General features: G+C 42.0%; 1 protein-coding gene across 5 annotated transcripts in view; it reads left to right on the top strand.

Annotated features, from left to right (window-relative positions):
* The window catches only part of SNCAIP (synuclein alpha interacting protein), a 130899-nt gene that overhangs the window by 88976 nt on the left and 22806 nt on the right, over positions 1-19117 (top strand). For all 5 annotated transcript variants that reach the window (XM_028748214.2, XM_077936106.1, XM_028748213.2 and 2 more), the window contains 4 exons: positions 3876-4729; positions 8473-8652; positions 13026-13139; positions 17448-17573. In XM_028748214.2, the coding sequence (XP_028604047.2) occupies positions 3876-4729; positions 8473-8652; positions 13026-13139; positions 17448-17573 (1274 nt within the window). The remainder of the gene's footprint in view (positions 1-3875; positions 4730-8472; positions 8653-13025; positions 13140-17447; positions 17574-19117) is intronic.

The following is a 19117-nucleotide window of genomic DNA, read 5'->3' as shown; positions in this document are numbered from 1 at the left end:
AAAGACATCTGAAGGCAGCCCTGTTTAGGGAAGTTTTTAATGTTTAATGCTGTATTGTGTTTTTAACATTTGGTTGGGAGCCGAATGTTATTTATACCCCACCCATCTGGCGAGGTTTCCCCAGCCACTCTGGGCAGCTCCCAACAGAATATTAAAAACACTATAAAACATCAAACTTAAAAACCTTCCCTAAACAGGACTGCCTTCAGTTGTCTTCTGAAAGTCGGATAGTTGTTTATTTATTTGACATCTGATGGGAGGGCGTTCCACAGGGTTGGCACCACCACCGAGAAGGCACTTTGCCTGGTTCCCTGTAACCTCACTTCTTGCAGTGAGGGAACTGCCAGAAGTCCCTCGGAAGTGGACCTCAGTATCTAGGCTGAACGATGGGGGTGGAGACGCTCCCTCAAGGTCATGGGTTTGAGCCCTATGTTGGGCAAAAGATTCCTGCATTGCAGGGAGTTGAACCAGATGATCCTCATGGCCCTTCCAGCTCCACAATTCGATGATTCTGTTATCTTGTTGTTGTTTTGAAGTTGGGCTCTGTGGTTTATTTACTGGTGTATCTGCTGAATTTTCTCTGCCATTTCACCGCCACCAAACGGTTTCAGGCTTCTTTCCCTTTCAGGAATGATTGGAATTAATCAGGGCTCATGTAGCGACCATGATTAGCAGCACAACACTATGTACCCAGTCAGATCTCATTATGCACTAGCATCTCTTAAAATGCTTCCTTAATAGCATTTTGCCTTTTTTTCTCTTTGAAGGACGCCTCAAAAATTGCCAGACTGGAATGCTGTTGAAATCACACCACAGTTTCAGCTTAGTTCTAATATGAATAAATCATAGAACAGGGATGATGGCAGCTTGGTCTCACTCGCCCCTTTATACCTTTATTGCTTAAATAAGAGGAAACACCTGGAAGAATCTATATACAGTCATACCTCGGGTTGATGTTGCTTCAGGTTGAGCACTTTCGGGTTGTGCTCTGTAGCGACCCGGAAGTAACGGAACGTGTTTTGCCGCTCGCGCATGCACAGACAGTCAAAATGACGTTACACGCATGTGCAGAAGCGGCGAATCACGACCCACAGAGCAGGTTGCGTTTACTTCAGGATGAGAACGGGGCTCCGGAACAGATCCTGTTCGTATCCAGAGGTACCACTGTACCCAGATGAAAAGGTGCCTGAGGTTGTTGAGTTTTGTCTGTGTGCGCTGATACTTTGTGTTCAGCATATTTTGGGAAGAAGACTTGGGAAAGGAGAATTGGAACCAAGAATGTAGTAAGATGGGGAGCTATGCCTAAGATAAATATTTTGGTTAGGGGCCAAGTGATCTCAGAATTAAAACTACCTAGCATCCTAATAATATTATCTGTCACATTTAAGTTTGAGATTTTCATCTCTCTCTCTCTCTCTCTCTCTCTCTCTCTCTCTCTCTCGAATAGCATGTGCAAGTTTGTGTCTATGGGCCTGTGCCCCAAATCTTTTAAGTACCTAGCAATGCTCCTGGATATATTGTAGCCCCTCATCCTTAGTATAGGCTAAGAAATGAAATCCAAATAAAGGAGGAGGATAGATAACCCAAATGCATTAATTTTCCAACCCTAAATGCTTGAGTTTCTTTTGTCTGAACAGATCAATTTTATATATTAAGTCTGAACCTAACTCATAGAGCCAAAGCTTCAAATTGATAGCTAAGTCAATACTGAAAATATTACAATTCTTCTCCACGTTACCATTTTGTCCTCCAGGAAAACAACACAGGGAGAAAGTGGATTCTCTGAAAACTTTATATTTTTCAGCTATGACAGAGCCATTCACATGCTGGGTTTTTTTATCTCAGCCCAGAAGCTATTTGCTTAGATCCGCCATATATTTTGGATTTACACTAGAAAGCTCATTCAACCTTAAAAGGCAAATAATCATCTCTGTGCAAAGAAGGTGATGACTAACAAAACGTTAATGCCTTGTTGCTGTCTAGACCCCTTTTGTCAAAAAAAAAAAAAGGATTTTCCTTGAGGCTAGGACAAAATTTGCTTTCTGTGTAAAGTCTTGGTCCCTGTTAGAATGAAACAGCTGGGAAACATGTGGTTTCCATTTCCCTCTATCACTTGTGGGGGGGGGGATTCACATGTAAATAAAACCAGCATTAAACTGTCACCCTTTGAACTCAGGATCGTATACAATATATAAATAAATCTGTGCAATGGGATTTTTGTATTGAACATCTTAAGCTGCATGTTGTTGTTGGAATAATAAATAATTAGCCGAATAATACCATTCCAAAAGCTTCTGAAGATATCCAGGTAATAAGTCAAACCTTATTCTGTTCCTTTCAAAATGTACTTTTTGGCTGTTTTGATAACAATGTTAGCACAGCTGCTTCTTGAAACAGAGTGTTTCTTAGAAGCTCAACTCGAGTGCAAGATAGATGCAACTGAAGCATTGCATTTAGTACACGCAATAAATCGAAGTGTGGCTCTGCGAAGAAACACTTTTACGAAGTCCAATCCTACACATTAAAAGGTGACCGTCAGACAGTTTTGTGAGGCCTTCCCTACTAAATGAAGTGAACTTTGATAAAATCAGCTAATACTTACGATAGCAAGAATCCATTTGAATTCTGAAGAATGTGTGATAGGGAGAGATGATACATTTTGCAGGAGATCTGTGACCACATCTCCCAACTTTTGTTTTAAAAATGAGAAGTGGCATTGGCGGATTGTGAACAGTGCCGGATTTACGTATAAGCTAAACAAGCTATAGCTTAGGGCCCCACTCTCTTGGAGCCCCCCCCCCCAAAGGAAAAAACCTGGATGTACATTACCAAAATATAAGATAAAAAAATAAAACCTACATACAGCAACAGTGTTTTGTGTTGTGTAGGCTCCTTTGATGTAAGTAATGGGCCCCACCTGCTAGCCTGCTCCCTAAAATATCACTGGTTTGCTCATTTCTATATCAATTACTTTGATAAAATACATATTTTGTTATGTGCAAATGGCTTTAGATACCTATTAGGTCCATAAATTACCATACAGCATATTTTCAACACAAAAAAAGTGACAATTTGTTGTTGACCAAGGACAGCTGGACATACAGGGTGAGTCTTTCAAAAGAGGCCCCGTGGAACATGTGTACTCTGTAAAAGCCTCTTGAAAAGGACTCACCCTGTATAAAGGGCCCATTACCTTCAGTAGGTTTGGGCCTCATCAAGCTGAAATCCGGCCCTGGTTGTGAATGTGGACATGGCAACAGGGATGAGGCACTTAATCTTCTTTCATCCTTCTGCTTAGGATTGTGCCCCATCCTCCTATTTGTCCCATGGAGAGCAATATCTGTATCCCTCTTTCTGTGAGGCAGGTAGCCTGGGGGAGATTTTGATCAAGAGGACTGCGAGAGAAAGAGCTAAACACCCTTTCCTTCCCTCCACCACCACGGAAAGCACATTCACAACCTTCTCCTCTGCTGCCTCTGCAGCTTCGTTTCAGAATCACAAAAAACACTATTTGACCTTCAGGTTCAAAACTAGAATACAAGGCTGTGAATATTTTCTGACCATTCTCTATGAGCCAAAATTACGATCTAAATTTAATGTGGCTTCCACGGTTTTTCACATTTCACCCTCCTGCCATGAATAGTGCTCTGTATTTCTGTCGCTTAATTTTTAGCAACCGAAACCTTGTGGTGTGCAAGGTGGTCATTAAAATACAAGGTATAGTTTCCCCCACAGTATTGTCACAGTTCTTTAATTATGGGTAATTATGTTTCCAAGGTATCCTCTTTTCAAAGTATACAAGATAGGAAGAATGCATGCACGGGTGATGATGAAATGGAATTCATTTGACGTTGTGTTTCTTGTGTTTTTTTTAGTTCCCAGCACGAATTGGAGTTCAGGAGTTTCGACGGTCCTCGGAAATGCACAAAAACCAACAGGCATTGCGGATATGTACAGTAAATTCAGACCGGTGAAGAGGGTTTCTCCCCTTAAGCACCAACCAGAGAGCTCAGAAAATAATGAAAGTGATGACCAAAAGAACCAGAAGATGGAGTGCCAGAAAGGCAGTGACTCTCCACCTGCACCTCAGAACGGTGATCCTCTTCCAGGTAATGGAGAGAGCCTTAAAACAAAATGCATTGAGCCTGGAGTTCTGCTTGGTGAGTTGGAGCACTACGACCTAGACATGGATGAAATTTTGGATGTGCCTTACATTAAATCAAGCCAGCAGCTAGCTGCTTTTGCCAAGGCTGCTCCAGAGAAACGGATTTTGAGTGTGTACTCAACGCTGAATGGTCTCAGTGGCAAGTCATGCCCAGCAGGGAACACAGAGAAGGCACCGACAGGGACAACACAGTTCTGTGTTCTGTCCCCTGTGAAAAGCTCCCAGCTGAGAAAAGGGCAGCCCATTGTCCCCAATCAGCACAAGCATTTAGCTGAAGAATTGGAGTCCCCCCAGCCGCTAGTTAAATGTGGTTTGGTCCATGAACCCGAAGCCCAGACCAAGGGCTTCCTCAACAGGACGTTGGCTGATAAAATGGAGAAGACGGTGCCCCACTGTCAGTTAAAGACTTTTCATCTGCAGGCAGCAGCGCCAGAAAGCAAACAGGATGAGCTAAACCTCAGTATGAACTGGAGCAGCCCCGGAGGTCCAGAAGAAAGGAGCGAGGATGTGAAGAAAAACAAGAGCATCTTAAATATTGTGAAAGAAGGGCAGATATCTCTACTGGTAAGTTTTTTAATCGTTCAATTATTCATTCATAAGGCACACAGAGCAGGAGGGAAAAGTTGCCGTTGAGATTTTCCCTGGAGAAAACCACACATTTTAATTTGCAAAAAGGACATTTGTTGAAGGCAAGTTGCATGGGAATATAAAAACTCAAGATTATAAAAACTCAAGGATGGTTGATTTTAATGCAACTACTTAGCAGGGCGTGTATACATTGCATCCTCCATTGTTGTTTTAAATCTTTTCGGAATGGCGGGGCTCCACTTATTCATTTATTAGTAGATTAACTTTGTTCCTACTCAGAGGCCAATAATAGTAACAGAGAGGCTTCTGTTGTGTGTTCTGATTAATATTCAAGAGTGTTTACCCCATCTTATTGCAACAGCTTTCATGAACAGGAGCTCACACAGAAGCCCCAATTGGCCTCTGACCCACATGGAGATTTTAGCTAGTTACAGCTTTGTGATAAAACATCATTAAACGGCGTTTCCAGAGCAACTAGATGTAAGCTAACAAGGTTGGGGGGAAGCAAGCCTTATCTGCATTCATATTCATTACTTTGTGCCTACAGTACTTTTGTTTATGTTTTACCTACAGCTTTTACCTAAAGCAGGACAGAGACAGATCATGAATGCAGCAGCAAACACAAAAACAGAGAGCTTTAAAAAAAAAGGAGCTAGTATTCAGTTGCACAATAATAATAAAAATAGTCAATTGTGAGACCAAAAAAACCCTTGCTTTTTTCCTTTAAACCCATAAAGGAAAAATAAGAACAGTCCCTTCTTTTCTCTATATGAAAGCACTAAGTAGAAACTCAGATTGTAATGTATCCAAATATTCTCATCACAGTTTATTTTGCTTTTCCCTCTCAATTTGTTTCTTCAGCTATTTGTAATCTCTTGATTTTTTCAGTCTAGTGCAACGCTTGGCCCAGTGGGATTCTCGTAGTTAATGCTTTATAAGATTTCTTGCTCCTTGAGACGAGCTGAAGTTTTCATATTCTAGTAAAGTGAAAAGCTGAAAGACATGTTGGTTCTGGAATGTAATATAGAAGATGCCATGCAAATAAAAAAATATGTTTGGGTCTGTTTCTAATGTCAAATATGAAGAGCAATCCTGTGGTAGAACTAGCTTGCATTTTCCTTTATCTGACGGATTAGTACACAAAGAGCAGTACAATACAATGTAACCTTATATTGTTTTATGGGCATTCCCTTAGGAACATAGGAACTGTCGTACTGCAGCAGATCAATATTCGTTCATGCCTATTCCAGATCTGCCTTCATAAAACTGAGTGACATTATACAATTAATTCAATCCAATGCTTCACCAGTCTGGAAGGAAACTCTAGGGTTGGGTTTTTTTTCTTAATCCTCCGGGGCATTCCAATTATTTTCTTTCCTTTGTTTGAAACATTATAGATGTCTACTCCTTGACTTAGGATATTAGACAGCATGTCTCAAGCTCTAAATCATTATTTCCAATCTTTTGATTGTGCTCACATATTAAAGTTAGAAGGAGCTGAGGGAACTCACAAAGAATCTATCGGAATAACTCCGCTATTGGAGGAAAGCTTAGAACACTATAAATCCTAACTAGTGCCTTTTCAGAAGCACACTGTTGTGGGTGCCTTTTAAAGGACTATATTATATTTATCATAACTTAATTAGGAGTTTTAGGTACAGACAGGAGGATAGGATTAGATGATGTATCACATAAATATACTGTACAGAATCTATGTAGATCCACTTCTGTTTTTTTTGTTATTTTGCTAAGAATTCTTATAACCATGGCGGTACACAGCCAGGTTCTTGACTCCCAGCAGGGATGTGTATATGGCCAATTACTACAGCAGTTATTTGTATCAGTTAATGACTGTAATGCTTGGAAAACTTTTAAAATGGGCTGTAATGAAACAGCACTCTATGCAAATCCAAGTAGTTCTGATATTGCCTATCACAAAAGAGAGACTCCATAAACAAAGCCTCTAATCACCCCTGGAGCCAAGGCTCAGAAAGAGTTGCTTCCATATAGCAAGGAACTCCTTAAATCCATACAGCAAGAGTAGGGTGGAGGTTAGAAGAATACATCAATGGAAGTGATACAGGACACAGTTCTTAGAGTCTCTTCCAACAGATCTTAGTCAGAAAGATATGCAAAGTCAGAAACGTGCTCAATGATTTAGCATTATTAGTGCATCCCTAATGGGTTATTATGGGGCGTGGGTGGCGCTGTGGGTAAAACCTCAGCGCCTAGGGCTTGCTGATCGAAAGGTCGGCGGTTTGAATCCCCGCGGCAGGGTGCGCTCCCGTTGCTCGGTCCCAGCGCCTGCCAACCTAGCAGTTCGAAAGCACGTCAAAGTCCAAGTAGATAAATAGGGACCGCTTGCTAGCGGGAAGGTAAACGGCGTTTCCGTGTGCTGCACTGGCTCGCCAGATGCAGCTTGTCACGCTGGCCACATGACCCGGAAGTGTCTGCGGACAGCATTGGCCCCCGACCTCTTAAGTGAGATGGGCGCACAACCCTAGAGTCGGACACGACTGGCCCATACGGGCAGGGGTACCTTTACCTTTACCTTTAATGGGTTATTTGGCCCCATCCACAACAAATAAAGAGACCCAAATAGCATCTGTATTTGGGTGTGTTTGTTTGCTGTGTGGACAGTGGTACCACTAAGACTGGACTAATGGGCACATGTCTGGGGCCCCATGCAGCCCTGAGGTCCCTCAAACACTCCAGCAGCCCCATGGCTATAAGGGGTCTTTATTATTCTTTCAATGCTGTGTAATAAAAATTCTGCCTGCATCATACTCATCATTGCAGCAGCACAGAAGTCTCATGCTGGCTTCTAGCCTGGCAGGCACTTCCCAGGCTGCCCTCCTGAGCATCCCACGAAATTCTGCCACAGAAAGCTCTGCATTCCTGTGAGTACATGCAAGACAAGACTTCTTTTAAAGCCTTGCACACACACTTGCGGCAGCGCAGGGCTCTGTGTGCCGGCTGTCAGCCTGGCAGCACTTCCCGGGAATGCCATGTGAATCCATGCCATCACATAGTCAAGTGGGCATGTGGTGATTTTACTACATAAAGAAAACTGACACTCCGTACAGTAAAATAAGGAGGGAGAAGGATAGAGCAGCCAAAGTGAGCAGAGGGATGGGGCAAAAAGCGCGTTTTCCAGGGCCACCTCAAACTTGTCCGTACATCTGTCTGTTGATTATTTTTACGAGACTCTCATAGTCAGTATCTTTATCTTTGTCTGTAAATTAAACGTGATCAATGAAATAAAACTGAGACTGGTGCATTTCCTTTGCCAATGGTTGTACTCAGTCTCTCTCTCTATATATAGACATATACACCATAGATAGATAGATGATAGATAGATAGATAGATAGATAGATAGATAGATAGAGTTTGCTAACTTGATGACCTCCATATGTTGCTCCCATAACCCCCAACCACTGGCCGTGCTGTTTGAGGTTGATGGGAGCTATAGTTCAAAATATCTGGAAGGGACCATCTTGGCTTACCCCTGGTCTATGTGATGTGCTGGTCCTTCTAGCAACCTAAAAAAAAGGTAAATATAGGTCTCCTAGAATGGGCAGTTGTACAAGCCAACTAGGTAGCCAACAGGCCATTCAATCAGTATTTTATTTATTTGCAGACACATAAACCTTAGTAGCTGCTAAAATGGGCTCACATGGAATTAAATTACTAACTCTCCCATGTCGTCTTTTGCACAGCCCCACCTCGCAGCTGACAACCTGGACAAGATCCACGATGAAAACGGCAACAACCTTTTGCATGTTGCCGCATCACAGGGGCATGCAGAATGCCTACAGCATCTCACCTCTCTGATGGGCGAAGACTGCTTGAATGAGCGCAACAGCGAGCAGCTAACCCCTGCTGGCTTAGCAATAAAGGTAGTGTGACTTCCTACGGTGTCTAAAGGCCAAACTCAAAATTGGCCTGGGAACCCAGTTTCTTTCCAAACTTTTAAAAAGCAGTGTTGGGGGAAAGAGAGGAAGTGTTGATTAAACTTGTTGCAGAACACACACCAGCACACAGACGCACGCCGCCCTACGCTCTGCAGAAGCTTTCTGCCAGGGGTAGGGAAAGCGAGCCTGACATGGTCAAAATGGCATCACAGGCCATTATGCAGAACTGGCTAAATTGACAGACAAACTGTGAGAAAAGGACAACTGTGACTTTAAAGAAGAATGGGAACTTTTCACAAATTACTTAAAAAGACAACAAAATGAACTGGACTCCTTGGCAGGTTTTGAATAAACATACACAAATTTATTGATTGATAACATGGTAGAATAGAATAGAATAGAATAGAATAGAATAGAATAGAATAGAATAGAATAGAATAGAATTTATTATTTATACCCCACCCATCTGACTGGGTTTCCCTAGACACTCTGGGCGGCTTCCAACAAAGTATTAAAATACAGTGGTCTGTTAAAAATTAAAAACTTCCCTGAATAGGGCTGCCTTCAGATGTCTTCTAAAAGTCTGGTAGTTGTTCTTCTCTTTGACATCTGGTGGGAGGGCGTTCCACATGGCGGGTGCCACTACCGAGAAGGCCCTTTGCCTGGTTCCCTGTAAGAAGACAGATAATGTAAGGATTCATATAATTTTACAACATGCAGAGAATAATACGTGTTGAGAAATCAGAGAGAGGAGCTGAGGGAAGTCTCTGGGGGAGGGGAGCGGGGTTGAGGGGGGAGGGGCAGGGGAAAAAATTAATATGATATGTTTTGATATGTTGTTATGTTGAAATTATTAATAAAAATATTTAAAAAACAAAAACAAAATCGTATCACAGGCCAATTGGCCTGTTGGGCTAGTTAGACCTGAAGGCCAGAGATTCCCTACCGCTGTAAATGATAGCATGTCGTTGGAAGTAAACAATGGAGTGCCATTGTAGGGATAACGAAGATGGGCGATGATCTGGCAGCAGTAAATAGTGGTGACCACTGAGTGGAAATTGAGGCAGGCAGTGAGGGGCGGTACACTCTTCCTGGCAGATGTTGCTAAGGGGCAGCAGAGTCAAAGTTGGAATGATCAGCATCAGTGGCGTAGCGTGGGGGGTGCAGGGGGGGCCGGCCGCACCAGGCGCAACATCTGGGGTTACGGCAAATCCACAGGTTAGGGGGCGCAAATCCACGGGTTAGGGGGCGCAAATCCACAGGTTAGGGGGCGCAAATTACTTGCCTTGCCCCGGGTGCTGACAACCCACGCTACGCCACTGATCAGCATTCTGTAGGCATGCAGCTGGCCAGCACTGCCTCTGTGCAGGTTTGGAACAATACCTGAACAGCGCTGAACGCACCACAGGCCTCCTTCTAGTGCTACTGTGTGGCACCCACTGTTTCTACTACTTATTTGATTTATATCCTGCCTGCCCACTAGTAAAAGTTTTCAGCCCATAAAAACATACATAAGATGTGACTACAGTAGCAAGAATGTTACTTGCCCAAAGATGGAAAGAAGAAAAAGTCCCAGCAAAGGAAGAATGGATACAGAAACTTATGGAATATGCAGAAATGGTGAAACTTACTGGAAGAATAAGAAATCAAGATAACAAACTTTTTATAAAAGAATGGAAGTGGTTTGTTGTTGTTGTTTTGACGTTATAACATAAAAACTTTATTAGGGCCAAAATTCACAATGTGGTTACAAGGAACCATTCCTACGGTTGCCATATTTTGAACTAGGGGCCTTGTAGCTATAACTCTAACAGTAGTTTGATCTCCAGTAATGAGTACAGGAGGGACGCAGGTGGCTCTGTGGTCTAAACCACTGAGCCTCTTGGGCTTGCCGATCAGAAGGTCGGCAGTTCGAATCCCGTGACGGGGTGAGCTCCCGTTGCTCGGTCCCTGCTCCTGCCAACCTAGCAGTTTGAAAGCACCCCAAAAAGTGCAGGTAGATAAATAGGTACCGCTCCGGCGGGAAGGTAAACAGCATTTCCGTGCGCTGCCCTGGTTCACCAGAAGTGGCTTAGTCATGCTGGCCACATGACCTGGAAGCTGTACGCCAGCTCCCTTGGCCAATAAAGCGAGATGAGCACCACAACCCCAGAGTTGGTCACGACTGAACCTAATGGACAGGGGTCCCTTTACCTTTTATATAAGAGTATATAGTTAAAGAAGTTAAATAAATGAGTAAGTTACGTTAATTTGGACTTGCAGAAGATATTAAAAATAAATTTAAGGAACTGCAGAAAGAGGGGGAAGGAAGTCAAGTTTCAAAATGTTAAGGTGACTGTAAAATCAGTAAATGTATATATCTGAAAAGTATAAATAACAATTCATAGATAACAAGAAGAAGAAGGACCTGCTGGATCAGGCCAATGGTCCATCTAGTCCAGCATCATGTTTTTACGGATGCCTGTGGGAAACCAAGAAGCAGGATTCAAGGTCAAGGGCACCCACCTCTCCTGTGAGTTAATTGGTGACCATTCGTTGCCTGGTTGGTTGCCAATTGAGCAGGGTCCAATGTCATCACTGGCTGCTGCTTTTTATTTTTGGTTTTGGGAGAGTTTTTTAAGCAAACCATTGTGAGATCCATGTTTGTTCCAAGCAACATTCTTTAGAAGCAGGTCATTCAAGCAGCTTCAGTGAAAGATCAACTGCAACCACAGATCATCAGTTTTATATCACATACCTGTGACAATTTGCCATCCACACCTTAGGGGGTTCCACTATGATTTCACAGTGCAACAATATGCTAACTGACTCAGGTTTGTTTTTTTGAAAACCCTTATTTCCAGAATCAGACCTGAGGCACAAGTTGATTATGCTGTAATAATATGAGTATATTGAGGAAGATAAATGAGATGAAAGGTACATATGTGAAGGCTGCTGATACTCCTGGGTTTTTCTTATGCAGCGTCTACTTTAATGTGCCACATCCAGAGCTGAAACGTCTTAGATATCAAAACCACTTTGGAATATCACATGAAGGTAAACATTTACCTCTTGTGGAGAACAGCAGGCAACCTGTCAGAAACAAAAATAATTAATGTCATCTGGAAGAAAGTTCAGACTACAGGAAAATCTGTAATACAAGAAAACACTACATTTTATAGCACTGCTGTGCCCTTGTAAAATGCAGTGGTGTGCACAGGAAGGACAATGGTGGAGTTAAACTTCTCTTGGGATATTCTGCAAATGAAGCAAAATAAATGAAGCAAAATACTGGGGCCACTTTCGCAGGGTGAAAAAGCAAGAGGTTCTGGAAAAAGCACAAAATAGGAATGGCGGAATCCTTAAATTTTATCTCCCTTTTAGGAAAAGTTTGGAAGTATGTTCAGGTCTGATCTCTGGTGGAATCCAAGGCTGTGGTCATGAGAGAAGCAAGACCCCCTTGGGGTGTTAATGCTGTGAGCCCTTCCATTGTAGGATCAGGTTGTCTATATGTGTAACTAAGCCATATATCATAAAGACACCACAGTCTCCGCTGTTCCTCATTCCCAGGAAACTGAACCCTGGGTGCGGAGTCCCTGGAATCTCACACGGCTCAGAGATTGGGGTGGTGTGCAAGAGTATACTTACTCAAACGTTACTCCTGGTTACTTGTGTTTAGGATTATAAATGAAGGATGCCAATCTATATTCACTTACCTAGGAGTAAGCTTGATTGAATTTCTAAGTGGCGGTGTATTTGATTGCACCGTGTTGTTAATTATGTTATTCAAATTTATAATATCAATGCATCTGCCTCTCTACTCTTGTGTTCTGTTGTCTTCTGTTCTCCCATTTACATTTTTAAAACTATGTGAGCATTTTGACACATAAAACTATGTGTCAAGGATTTTTATGTATTATGGTGTTCTATAAGCCATTCTGACGGGACTCCGTCCTGAAAGGCAACTTTTTAATAAAAAATACTAAAATAGCGATTTTTAAATAAAAAAAAGAAATCTCATGAAATTGAAATGAGATAACAGATGGCAATAGATTATGAATGGGGTGAATATGAAATAAACAGGTATTTGCCAAGGGGTATATGCAGCATTTATAGGAATTTCAGAAGGGACATCATTAAGCAAACACTGCTGCTGTATCCAAGACTGTTTTTATGTTTAAGCCCCATAGAACTAAATAAAAATTGTGCTTCAGAAATGACCTGTGAATTGCAGCACCTGTAAATAGGCCTACCCTACAATCACTGCTATTACAATGTTTAATAGAAAATATGTTTCCCACGCACATACTGTACACACAAAAAGTTTCAAAATTAAGTATAAATGTACAAAAATTACATCTTCATTTTCTTCTCTTTAGAATGGTCAGCTGGAGTGTGTGAGATGGATGGTGAGTGAAACAGAAGCCATTGCAGAATTAAGTTGCTCAAAAGACCACCCAAGCCTTATTCACTATGCAGGTTGCTATGGGCAGGTACAGTTACATTTTTAATTCTTGTTTTAATTTAATGCAATGTGTGTTAGTCTGACCATTGAGATCCCTGGAAGGGGCATTTCTTATAGCCTTCAGGCAATGTCAGAGGGGTGATGATGATCCAAACTGGGGCCTTCTTGGTTGTGGCACCCTCTTTGTCTCTAGTGATGCATTGTCTTTGTTTTTCCTATTTCACTGATTACTTAACATGTACCTTTTCATCCATACCTTCACAGAAATGGCCAAAGTTGTTTTAAGGTCCTCTTTGAGACCTATGATTTGCTGAATAATGTATTATCTCATTGAGGCCAAAATTATGTGTTGGTTCTATGGATTTCATTAGTCATGTTCTTTTATTAGTTGTTTGTGATTATGTATTTTATATTGCCTTTTTATGAAAAGCAATGAATGAATGAATAAAAGATAATTCACTCAGGTTGCCCATACAATAAGTTATTTTTTACCCTTATCCATAAAAAGTTAAATTTTGAAATGTGGTCTGTGCCAGTCATAGATGGAGGGGTTTTTTTTAATACACTGAGAGGATTTGCATTTTCCCCCCAATTTTTTTTTCAAGTATTGGGAACTATCGAAACAAATATTGAGTAATTTTAACATACATGCATTTGCTAGACACTTTCCAACCTTATGCAAAGTTGCTCAAGCAAAAGATAGCCCGTGTAAACACCAGACTTGGCTGCAATGCAAGGGAAATATTTTTATAAAGAATAAGTGTTTTTGAATGGATTCAACGTACAATTATTTCCTCTAGCACTTGGCACATATGGTACCTGTTTTTTAAGTAAATACTTCCTATGATGGGGAAGGCATGAGAAAAAAGGCAGCCAAAGAATAGGCCCATTGATGTCGATGTTGTCCTACAATGCTCGTACAGGATGTTTTATTCTTGAGAAAAACTTGCCCTGCCTCAGTTCCAAGTCTGTCTTCAGAAATATCCTTGAACCGAAAAAATGGTAAATGAGCCAACTGAGTTGTTGCCAAGTGTGAGATCAGGAAGAGATGGGGATCAAGCGTATCTCCAAGAATGTGTGTATCTCTAGACTCTGAATTCAGTTAATACTTTTTAAAACAAAAACAAAAAAACCAGCCCTATTTATTTTCTACTTGAACTTTCTGCCAAACAAGCAGACTTTCAAAACGCGTCTTGACCCCAGCAGGGCAAAGTTTGTCATGTTCGGAACTTGAGTATTTTTCATTTACAACTCAAACCTGCAGCAAAATGTTGCAATGCGGCCTTACCTTTCCAACATTTATCCAATGGAAACAGGGAAGTTCTAAGAAAAAGTGGGACATTCTGGGATCAAATCAGAAACCAGGACAGATTCTGTAAATCCAGGACTGTCCCTGGAAAATAGGGACACTTGGAGGGTCTACTTCTAACAAATGTGTTCCTATTCAGAGTTCCAGGCAATAAACCATATTCTCTTCCAGGACACTGAATTCTCCTATCTTCCCAGCCTTCCCTTTCTCAATTAGAATAGAACATATACTGGGAGTAGATCTCAGCTGGACACGCCTGACCTTTGGTTATTGAGCATGCTCAGTCTTTGTTGACTGTGGGAAAACTACCCCCCACCCTTTTGGGGTTTTAACAAGGCTTTTTTAAAATGACTGCTGCTCTCTTTGGGCTTCCCCTGAACATGCAGATACCTCCCTCTTGTTTCTCTGTGTCTCTCTTTGGATGCCGTATGTGTTAGCAGGAACCACCTGACTTCTTTGTGAGATGGAGAGATTAATTCAAAATCCCCAGGGAGTGTTGGTTTTATATATATTAGACATGCCATTCAGTTAAAGATGGTTGATTCATCATATGAGTTTTAGTCAATAAATTCATCAATAAATCAATTAAGGCTGGAATCCGAGAAGCATTTGCCCTGGAATTCAACAGGGCTTACTTCTGAGTAGACATGTTTAAAATTGCATTGTAAATTGGCCTTTGGAGTGGGGGGACACATTTTTAAAAGGTATATTATTTCCTTTGTTTTAGATAATGCAAGACTGCATTGCAGTTGATAGCATCTTTGAAGAGGCATTGTGCCTTCTCTCTCATACAGGAGAAAAAGAATCTCCTAAAATAGAACTTAGTAGTTGTGCTAATATGGGACGCGGGTGGCGCTGTGGTCTAAACTACTGAGCCTCTTGGGCTTGCCAATCAGAAGGTCGGTGGTTTGAATCCCTGCGACGGGGTGAGCTCCCGTTGCTCGGTCCCAGCTGCTCCCAACCTAGCAGTTCAAAAGCACGCCAAAAAGTGCAAGTAGATAAATAGGTACTGCTCTGGTGGCAATGTAAACGCCGTTTCCATGCGCTGCTCTGGTTTCTGTGTTCTGTTGCACCAGAAGAGGCTTAGTCATGCTGGCCACATGACCCGGAAAAACTGTCTGCGGACAAACGTCAGCTCCCTCGGCCTGTAAAGCGAGATGAGCGCCGCAACCCCAGAGTTGTCTGCAACTGGATTTAATGTCAGGGGTCCTTTACCTTTACCTTTTAGTTGTGCTAGTAAAATATTACAAAAATAGAAAGAAAGAAATCTGCCTGAATGAGGATACATATATTACTGGTAGTTTATAAAATGTTTTAAATCAATTAACCAACTAAATGTTGCAGCCAGTGTAGCTATCTTCATTTCTTCCCCATAGCAGTTGTTGTCTTTAGTTTAACTGCTATAATGATGACACAGACGACTCTGGGGTTGCGTGCTCATCTCGCTCTATAGGCCAAGGGGACCGGCGTTTTTTTGCAGACAGCTTCTGGGTCATGTGGCCAGCATGACTAAGCCGCTTCTGGCGAACCAGAGCAGCGCACGGAAACGCTGTTTACCTTCCCACTGGAGCGGTACCTATTTATCTACTTGCACTTTGACGTGCTTTCGAACTGCTAGGTGGGCAGGAGCTGGGACCGAACAACGGGAGCTCACCCCGTCGCGGGAATTCGAACCGCCGACCTTCTGACCGGCAAGTCCTAGGCTCTGTGGTTTAACCCACAGCGCCACCCGTGCCCCTTAAGGCCCATAAGGCTGTCCAAATACCTGCCTTGGTTTCACCTGCTTCACTGATTGCTTTTGCCAATGTGTGGCTTATGTGAGAATGGCCCATTTTGTGTACGTTAAACCACGGTTTTGAAGTTGACTTTTCCCAACTCATCATCATTAACAATGGCCACAGTTTAGAGCTTGGGCAACACACTAAACTTTGGTTAATCTCCTTATAGTCATGCCAAGAGAGTGGGGAAAGCAAGATTGAGACTTGTTGAGGCTCATTCTTGTAACAGAAAGGCTGCTAGCCTAACTCCTCTTACCTGGGAGTAAACCCCATAGGACTTAGTTAGCAATGCGCTCCTAAACTATCACATTTTGTCCAGGTCATCCCAATGAAAAATAAGTAGCTTAAAATATATTTCTAGTATATTGAAATCAATTGAGAATCTATACTTTTCTATATTTGACATTTCTGGAGTTTAAGAGCTGCCTGAGAACTTGCTGTGTGTGTTTTAACTTGTTTGTTTTAAATTTAAATTTATTTAATATTAAAATGCAAATTGTAGAATTCTTCCAGAAGCAAAATGGGGAAAAATAAAGTGTGGTGGAAGTAGGGATCAAAAATACAGAAAATGCAATACAGTAAAAATATAGAAGGCACAGGAAGGGGAGAATTGCAGTAGCTTATGGGAAGGCTGCAGAATTTTGAGGACTCCCTATTGAAAAAATGACCAATTTTCCTTTGAGAAGTCAATATCTAAGATCTACTCCATAAGGTAGCCCTCAAAAACTGCAACTCTCCAATACATTATGGTGGTCTTTTATCACCCAGCTCTTCACCAGTCCCTTATTCATCACTTGCCCTGGCACTTTCGATCAATTCATTTGCTCTCCCAAATGCTGAACAAAAAGGGAAGGAAGGACATTTCAACCAGCAATTTTTATCCACAAATATTACCTACCTGTACCAATATTTTGTGTATACTTAATATATGAAGCCCAAACCTTTGCATGTTCGCTTAGGAATAATTCAGTGGGGCTTACTCCTAACTAATTGAGTTTACAATTGCAGAATGAGAATGTTTAAGGATCTTACTAAAGCTCAAAGTGATCTGAGCAGCATCTAAGATGGGATAAGTAAGGATACCTAAGGCAGTTCCTCAGTTAGAGTCTGCAGTGCAACTGCTATGTAAATGTATCTTGGAACGCATTCCATAATTATAAATACCTTCAACACAGAAGAAGATGGCAGCCACCTTTCAATTTTTTATTTTTTATTTTTAAAAAAACCTTTTCTCTCTCCATGTGTGTAGGAGAAAATCCTTCTGTGGCTACTTCAGTTTATGCAAGAACAAGGGATTTCTTTAGATGAAGTTGATCAGGATGGCAACAGTGCAGTCCATGTAGCTGCCCAGCATGGGTATCTGGGATGTATACAGGTAAAAAATAAGAATCTACATTTATTTCAGATGGTTGTTCTAAGTGAAAAATCCATAGTAGCCCGTTACACAACACAGAGTACTAACCACTATATGATACGACGTGTGCTGGAGATGCAACAATGGGGCTGGCACTATCTTTAAAGAATACCTTAAAAACTATGTGGAGAAGGTAGATCTCCTGACAAACAGTGAATGAATCTGGAAAATAAAGAAAATATTACGAACTTAGCTTGGAAGATATTTGGAAGAATAGAACATTCAAAATGAAATGCATAGAGATTAAAGAAATGTAAACTAGCACAAGAAGAATGGTTGGAATTCAATTCACTGTGGGTGCGTTCACGTTGGGTATGTATATAGGTAATGTATGTTTGGTAGATATGTATTGTATTGTTTGATATATGTATTGTATTGTATGTTTATAGATTCTGATGTACAATAGAGATATTTAAAACCAATAAAACCCCAAAAACATAGTAGTCTGTTACATGGAAACAGAAGATCAGTTATATCAGAAGGCCCCATTCACATATACCGTAGCTTTCGCTCTATAAGACGCACCAGACCATAAGACGCACCTAGTTTTTGGAGGAGGAAAACAAGAAAAAAATATATTCTGAATCTCAGAAGCCAGAACAGCAAGAGGGATCGCTGCGCAGCGAAAGACGCTCCGTAAGATGCACACACATTTCCCCTTACTTTTTAGGAGGGGAAAAGTGAGTCTTATAGAGCAAAAAATACGGTACTTTTAAAATTGTTTAGTGCTGCGTGCATGAGCAATACCTCAAGCTCATGTGCTTTCCCTTCTTCTCACCTGCACCCATGTGACCAGTGTTTAACTTCACTTTCCACAGTTCCTGGCTTGCTGTTGAACACAAACTGCACTGCCTGCCTGCCCTTGCAGGGGGGAACCCAGCCAGCCAACACAGCCCTTGGCAGATGTATCCTGCCCCCCAACACTGCCCAAGCAGCCATTCAGCAAGGGGACCAGGGGTGCAGCAGCAAGGCCAGGCATGAACAGCATGTGCTCCGCTGAGCTGCAACCCCTCCCCTGCCTGAAGCTGGTTTGTCTTGAAACTGACTGGAATTTGTGATAAATCATGTCCTCCCTCAAAGAGGGCACGTGTTGCGGTGCGACCTAGCAGCCAAACCCTGTGTTATGGGTGGGTACGATTGGATAGCCACAACACCCTATTGGTAGTTCTCTCGATGCTGGGTTTAATCGGGCCAATGGGACACTAGCCAAATGGATTGAGGGACCTATATATGCACATGCACGTGACCCTGAGCTTCCTCTTTGGGCCAGTGCATTGGAACACCCGCCCACCTCTCCCTATATTTAGGGTTTGCACTTGACCTTGCTATGCTGTCGTGTGTTGTCTGTCGTTGGGACAGGGGCACGGCAGGAATTTCCCCCACTTGGCTGATTGGCTGTTGCATTTGGGTTTTGCCTGCCACGTAGCAAATCGTCACAACTTGTAAGGTTGCGGATAGGCTCTGGTTCAGGTGATAGGGATGGGAGAACGCTCTTGCCATCCCTA

The sequence above is a fragment of the Podarcis muralis genome, chromosome 11 (genome assembly GCF_964188315.1).
Source record: "Podarcis muralis chromosome 11, rPodMur119.hap1.1, whole genome shotgun sequence".
Taxonomy (NCBI): Eukaryota; Metazoa; Chordata; class Lepidosauria; order Squamata; family Lacertidae; genus Podarcis; species Podarcis muralis.
This window is presented reverse-complemented; position numbering and strand designations above follow the sequence as displayed.